Here is a 7149-nt window from a genome sequence, read left to right on the forward strand (position 1 = left end):
TTTTAGGATCTTTGTAAAATAATATCTTAATCTTTGTTAAAATACGATTTTAAATTCTTCTATTCTTTTTTTCATAATAAATTTTGTAAAGTGTACTTTTTAAAGTTTTAAATTTTAAATATAAAAATAAATAATCCATTTTGATTTGAGGAAATCTTTTTGAACTGTAATGACATGGTCAGTCAACTGATTTGTTGAAATGCTGATTACAGGTAATTATAACATTCAGTAATTTTCCATTACCCCCCACAGTGTGTGTGCCCTCGGGTGTATAACGTATAGTTTTCTAGAAAACATCCTGTCTACGTGTAATACAGATTGATGACATTACACAAAATTTCTTTTGTTAAATGTATCTGTGTCCATTCCCAATTTTAACACACATTTTTTTTCAAAAAATCATATGATAAAGAAGAAAAGCAGCAAATATAAACTTTAGTAACTGCGCATTTAAAAAACATTAATTCAATATTGCACGAACCTGGGAACAGTATATATATATGTTCCTGCACGAACCAACCCTTGAGAAAACGTATACATGTATGCAGATGTGTTTTAAAAAAAAAACTCAATTCCCATTGGCTTTATTTCACATACGACTTAAGATAACCAGAAAGAAGCATGCAGTGTTTATCCAGATAAATGTGGACCCATTAACTTCCAGTCATGCTTCAGTGATTTCCTATTCAATCTACCATTTTTCCCCGAAGATTAGGGGGGGGGGGGGCTGGAAAAAACCTAAATCCGCCTCTGCTAGCCTAATACGGAAATCATTTGGTCTGATACACAATGATATGTATACCTATTATGAACAAAATTAAGAACAACTTCAAATATATGCATGTAAAATAATGGAACGTCTAAAAACCATTCGGGATCTCCTGGTGCACGCAGGACATAAAATGTCACCTAGGAAATGTATCTATATACGTTTTAGTGAGCGTTGAGGGTATACATTCGGTTGATAACTCATTAAATAATCTTGAAATTATTTTTTTTTGGATAAAATCAGAGACATACAATACATGTATCGAGACTTATAATACATGTATTATATGTCTCTGATAAAATCAAACCATCTTGAAGGAAGTTATTTAAGTTTAAATCGGCTGTTTTTTGCATTGGGATGCCAACGCTAACCTTAATTTTATTAACAAAAATGCCAAAACCTGCAAATATATTTTAAGCAGAAATAGACATTTTATATATCGATTATTTTTACACCAAACGTTTTCGTAATTTGTTTTAGAAATATTAATTAGTTCATGTACATAGTTTAATTGTGTAAATATATATAATTGTGTGTGGTGAGACATTAATAAAATATTGAATCTGATTCTAGTTTTATTATGTCCATCATTGCTTCAATTAACCCCTTGAAGAAATTTCAATGGCGAGATCCGTTAATTAATAAATTAAGTATCAATCTATCTATCGGTTTACGCCGTTATTTGGGATACGTCACCTGTTCACGGATGACCGATGATCATATTCAATACCAATCATCATGTGAGTTAGGTTAATTGATCTTGAACCATTAGGACTGAGTGGAGATGACATAATGTGTCTCTGGTGATGATTATAAACACATAGAAGTAAACTTTGCCAAAAAAAGTTTCCTTCGAAAAAATTATAAAAATTCTGTTATCCGGCGTGACGTAGCAGCCGGTAGTTACAGCATCCGGGCATCACTGTAGGTGACGCTTTTCCCTAGATACCCCAATCACCGCTAATGGTCAGTGGTAATACCCGAGGGTAAGTTAATTGAGATAACACTTTACATTTATTAATTAAGGTGTAAACAATAATTAGATGGCATACAATTATTTTGATAAGCTAGACAGTGTGGCACAAGGTCGTTATAGTACCAAATTAGTGTTAATTAACAGTGATGAATGTCCATACAAGTTCCCTGCAGGTGTTTGGAAAAATAACCCATCATGTTGGCCAGATCTCCAGTTTGGAGATGTGTATTCATATTTAATTGACTCGCCAGGTATTTAGAATTAAAAATTATTAAGCTGAGCACACCTATAGATAACTTTAATTTTTTTTTTTCGGTTTTGAAGAATAAGGGTGTACCGATTTATGCAGTGAAATATTAGTATGAAAAGAAGAGACATATATATGTCTCTGTGTATTAAAAGTAAGCAGAAACATAATAAACACATCCTTGAAATAACTAACAAAATATAAAAAAAAATATATTCACGGCGATATTATTTAGAACTAATCAAAGATTGATACATATGTAATATAGATTAATTGTGTAGCAAAGTTAATTTGGTTATAATTCTGTTCTTTTAAGTTTGATTTAAAAAAAAAATGTAAAGGACGCGGACCATGATAGAAGTTGTTATATATGAAGATGAGATGACACATCTTTGGCAATAAACTTTGCACAGTGGGTGATTTCCTCCCAGGTCAGGTGTGAAAGGATACTAGATTTAATATTCGTTTAGTGTCCATGTAAACTTTTTAATTAATACACGAAGTTATAATTATGATATGTGTCAAGTTTTTAAAATGACATGAAGCTGAAGATATAGATTAAAATAAAAAGTGAATAACTTTTAAGAATGTTACAGAATATTACTTTAAATTATTAGGAATAATACTAGGTTACGTATTTTAAAAAATGTTTTAAACATTTGTTTTAAAATATTTGTCAGTTATACTGAAAATTAAATAATGTACAAAAAAATGTACAAAGCTCCTTGTATGCTTAAGGTACTATGGAACAGAATAAATTCTTTTAGCCTTCCCCTTTTTACAAAAATCTGGGTTTTTTTGTTTGTTTCTAGTAATTTAAATTGTTTTTGCTTATACCGGTATCTTGACATATATATTTACCATATTTAGAGTGAACTTTTTAAAAAGGTTAATATTGGAACCTATTAAATTTAAATTGAATATAGGACAGTAAATATGCCCAGCCGCAAGGACTTGTTCTTATGTTAGTCAATGTATGATTTTCAGGCATTTTTACCCGAGCAAGTATGAAATCCTTTAAGAGTTTGGATGCCCACAACTATTTTCAGTCAGGATGGGTTCAGACAGTTTACAGCTATAAGCCTGCCACCAGTGCATACACTATACTGAAAGCAGATGTTAAGCCGTCACAAAGACTGAACGAGGAACCTCATCACCCATGGGTTGCCCTCTCTGGAGATGGTTCAGTAGCCGTGGCTCACTGCAATTGCATGGCAGGGTAGGTTTTAAAATCGTATTTAAATCATTTATATTTATTATGCATTCAGGTTACTTTGAAGGTTGTTCTCTTTTTTTTTTTGCTTTGCTTATGACTGTTGCAAATTTTGTATATGATAATGTAAAGACAGGAAAATAGTAATGGAAAAAAGGTCACAATATTTTTTTATGTATGAAACTTGTCATAATAGTCTGTACACATATATCTCTAGATAGCAAAACAAAAATCCTATTTTTTTTTAGGCTTGCAGAATCATGTTCCCATATTGCAGGCCTTCTCTTCAAAGTAGAAGCCGCTGTGAGACTGGGATATACCACTAAACTATGCACTGAGCTACCATGCAAGTGGAATGCTGATTTCGTTAAAAAGGTACAGCCTGCGCCCGTAAAAGACATTCAATTCTATAAAACCAGCTGTATTAACAAAGCAAAGAAGGTAAAAGTTCGACATTTGTCATCAACCCAACAAGAACAACAGACTCTTCTTCAAACTTTGCATGCTTGTAACAGCAAACCTGTGGTTCTAAGTACATTTGACAACTTCTCTGACAAATTTCACTGGCAAAAAACTGTTTCCTCAGATCCGATTGTACCACAATGTCTTAGATCTCTGTACAAGGCAGAGTATGCAGACTTCACAAAAATAGATTTAAGCAGGAAATGCTCCGAAATTAATGATAGTTACAGCATGAATAAAGAGACAATCAAGTATATCTACGATGTTACTCAAAAACAGAGCTCATCTTTAACATGGCATGAACAACGCATTGGTCGAATAACATCTTCAGTAGTGTACAGTGTTTTACATACAGATTTCAACAATCCAGCGCCATCACTACTTAAAACTTTGTGTAACCCTAGTTCAAAATCACTTGATCATGTACCTGCAATTCATTGGGGTAAAGAAAATGAAAAAGTTGCGCTGGATCAGTACAGTGCAACCATGAAGACACAACATCAACATTTTAATATGAGTTCTGCAGGCTTCTTAATTTCTAAAGAAACCCCTTTTATTGGTGCTAGTGCTGACTCTGTAGCCAGCTGTTCCTGTCACGGAAATAGAGTTATAGAGGTCAAATGTCCGTTCAGTCACAAGGAATCGACATTACAGGAGTATGTAAAAGACCCTTCATCCTGCATTGTGGCTAATGGCAGAGAGGTGAAGACTACACACAAATATTACTATCAAATCCAGCTTCATATGTACGTGCATGATGTAAATTTATGTGACTTGGTAATTTATACATCAAAGGTAACAGCGATATTTTATATTTTACGCAATGACGTCTTCATTAAAGATATGATAACAAAACTGAAAGATTTTCACATTCGTCATGTGATGACAGAACTATTGACGAGACAATTGGAAAACAAGATTAAACAAGTACCTTTGAGAAATGATAAATTGTATTGCTACTGCCGATCAAAGGATGATGGAAAGGAGAATATGATTGGTTGTGACAACCCACAATGTAAAACTCAGTGGTATCATCTTAAATGTTTGAAAATGAAAAGAATACCAAAAGGACAATGGTTATGTAAAGACTGTAAAAACATTCCCGTTACTAGCTCTTAATAAATACTTTTGCATGTGGACCTGTCACCATCAGAGACGTATATAACAGTGTTCAACTTTTGTAGTTATTTATTGTTATAATTTTGTTTTTGGAGGCCATTACAGCAAATTTCCTAATGCATGTAAAGGAAAACTTTGTTGGCTTGTTTGCTTTGTTTGTATAATTGCTGACACAAAGGCATAGTTAAACTTGTATACTAGTATATAATATTTGAATTTAATTGGGTGTTATCCTAATGATTGTACAATATAAAAACAAAGCAAGCAAGTTAACTTAAGTCTTGCTCTACATGCTTTAGGAAATTAGCTGTAAATACTGAACTCAACAACAGTCAGATATTGATCATAAGTGCATGCATATATGTAACCTAGAACTACATATATTTTTTATTTACTATGTATATACAGTCAATATTTGAAAATAATAAACATTTATCATTCAGCCACTCTAAAAAGGATGTTCTAAATTAGAGGTATTGTCAATCACTTTCTTCATTGTAGACAATTCCTTCCCCCATGTTGGTTAATGATCCGCAAATGCGGACGAGTTTGTCTATTCGAGCTTGCTTCTTGGTGGATGCCTCATCGGTGGTTGATTTAAGCATATTGATTGGTATAGTCCCTTGTAGAATTTTGTACCGGTTTTTCATCAAACCGATCACTCTCTCAATATGAATTCTGATGCTGCTCATTTTACGCGATGTTTCAACCTCCTCTGCAGATAACTGTGATTTTCCCTTTGTAAAAGCCGGAATTATAAGTTCTGCAGAGCATACACTGGCAAAATCGTCTTGAAGAGTAAAGCCTCTATCTGCAAGAATTTGATCACCTGGGTGATGATAAATTGAACTTATAAACCCAGATGACCTCACAATTTCGGTGTCTGACACTCTACCGCCCCATACTTCAGATAAAAATGTTATTGAACCTAAAGGGCTACAGCCAATTAAAACTTTAACAGTACTGTGCTTTTTATAGTTGGAGTAGCATTTTGCTCTGGCGTTTAATTTTTTTGGTCTATCTATAAATATTTCAAAGCAGTCTATTATACATGTTAGTCGAGGGTATTTGACCTTGAAAACACTTGGTAAGGTACGTTTCATTGTTTCACGATCAGGCCAGTGTATCAGAAAGTCAAGCTTTGTACTCATTAGATCAATCCACCTCCAGAACATGTCATGAAGAGTAGAAGAAGGAATTCCACATTGGTCTGCAATATACTCAAACGGCATATCTAACTTTAATTTAACTAATGTCACAAAGAATTGATCACGCAATGCCAATTTACTTGCTAGAGGCGTTCTTGTCATAAATGTCTGTAAAAATGTAAATACGGACAGGAAAACATCCCACTTCAACCCAGTATAAAAATTGGATTTGACGTCATTTTTTTCGATGATAGAGGAAGAAAGTCTAAGCGTTGTTATCTGAGAAGAGAGTTTATCATTTTCCTGTATCAGACGGTCACGTTCTGATCGTAAGTTGTCCATTTCACTATAAATCATTTCCCGTTCAGATGAGGTAACGGGTCTGTGTATGGCAGACGTGCCCCTAGCAGGTGATTCCATGAAAGCATGATTAAGAGGTTCATTCCCTCTATTCCCACTTTTTATAAATCTGGTAAGAAAAGGTAAAATTTCATGTGGGAATAGAAGGAAAACTTGTGCAAACAAAGGATTATACTGTACAAACATTTTTTAATCAACTGTTAATTGACCAGTGTTTTTTTTATTAGAACAGGTAATAAGTTATTTTTGCATCTGTATGAATTCTGTTTTTTTTAAAACAAAATAAATAATGAAGTAAAGTTAACAGTTTTCACCCATTATTTTATATCTTTGATTATTGGTCCAAGTAATTATATTTTAGAGTATACTTTTATTCCACATCTTAAGCCAACAGGAATCACCAAAAGCATTAAATTATCGTTTATTTAAAGTTACTTTGGAGTTTGAGAAATATTTATTTTGGATGACCGGCAGATATCCTTATTTCTTAAATTTGGAACTTTGAACATGAAATCTCCAATAGAAACTGGAAGATGGCAAAACATAGAAAGAGAAAACAGAAAATGTGTATTCAGATGCCATTGGTGATGAATACCATTACATTTTTAATCGTTCAGCTTTCGATAATTGTAGAAAACAATGTATTGCATTTTACAATAGAAATAGAACAAACACATTGAAGTTTTATGACTTAATGAATTCCCCAAAATGTACATGTGTAGAAATGAACGAACTTTGTAAACTTATTAAGGAGATCAATAACAAATTGAACTTTTCTGGATGAACAACTGTGAACGCCTCTATCTACTTTCGTACATTATTTATTCATGTAATTGTATTGAAATATGTATAATT

The 7149-nt window shown here is 32.9% G+C and overlaps 2 protein-coding genes across 3 annotated transcripts; one reads left to right on the top strand and one right to left on the bottom strand.

Moving 5' to 3' along the window:
• The first annotated feature begins 1665 nt into the window (after window positions 1–1665).
• Window positions 1666–5145, top strand: LOC139482145 (uncharacterized). Of its 2 annotated transcripts, XM_071265830.1 has the most exons (3): window positions 1666–1755; window positions 2980–3211; window positions 3454–5145. In XM_071265830.1, exons 2-3 carry the CDS (start codon window positions 3000–3002, stop codon window positions 4784–4786), a joined length of 1545 nt encoding a protein of 514 aa, XP_071121931.1. In that variant the 5' UTR covers window positions 1666–1755; window positions 2980–2999; the 3' UTR covers window positions 4787–5145. The 2 variants fall into 2 exon arrangements, with proteins under 2 accessions (XP_071121931.1, XP_071121932.1); XM_071265831.1 differs by lacking the exon at window positions 1666–1755 and having other exon boundaries at window positions 2854–3211.
• Window positions 5146–5265: 120 nt separating this feature from the next.
• LOC139482146 (uncharacterized) lies at window positions 5266–6364 on the bottom strand. Its single transcript, XM_071265833.1, has one exon. It carries the CDS (start codon window positions 6352–6354, stop codon window positions 5266–5268), a length of 1089 nt encoding a protein of 362 aa, XP_071121934.1. The 5' UTR covers window positions 6355–6364.
• Between the last annotated feature and the right edge of the window lie 785 nt (window positions 6365–7149).

This window comes from Mytilus edulis, chromosome 7, assembly GCF_963676685.1.
Source record: "Mytilus edulis chromosome 7, xbMytEdul2.2, whole genome shotgun sequence".
Taxonomy (NCBI): domain Eukaryota; kingdom Metazoa; phylum Mollusca; class Bivalvia; order Mytilida; family Mytilidae; genus Mytilus; species Mytilus edulis.

What these genes read in the sequence shown, in the direction of transcription:
- LOC139482145 (XM_071265830.1), top strand. Translation starts at nt 3,000, where the DNA reads ATGAAATCCTTTAAGAGTTTGGATGCCCACAACTATTTTCAGTCAGGA. An exon ending in CACTGCAATTGCATGGCAGG is followed by an intron (nt 3,212 to 3,453) that starts GTAGGTTTTAAA and finishes ATTTTTTTTTAG; the next exon opens with GCTTGCAGAATCATGTTCCC.
- LOC139482146 (XM_071265833.1), bottom strand. Translation starts at nt 6,354, where the DNA reads ATGGAATCACCTGCTAGGGGCACGTCTGCCATACACAGACCCGTTACC.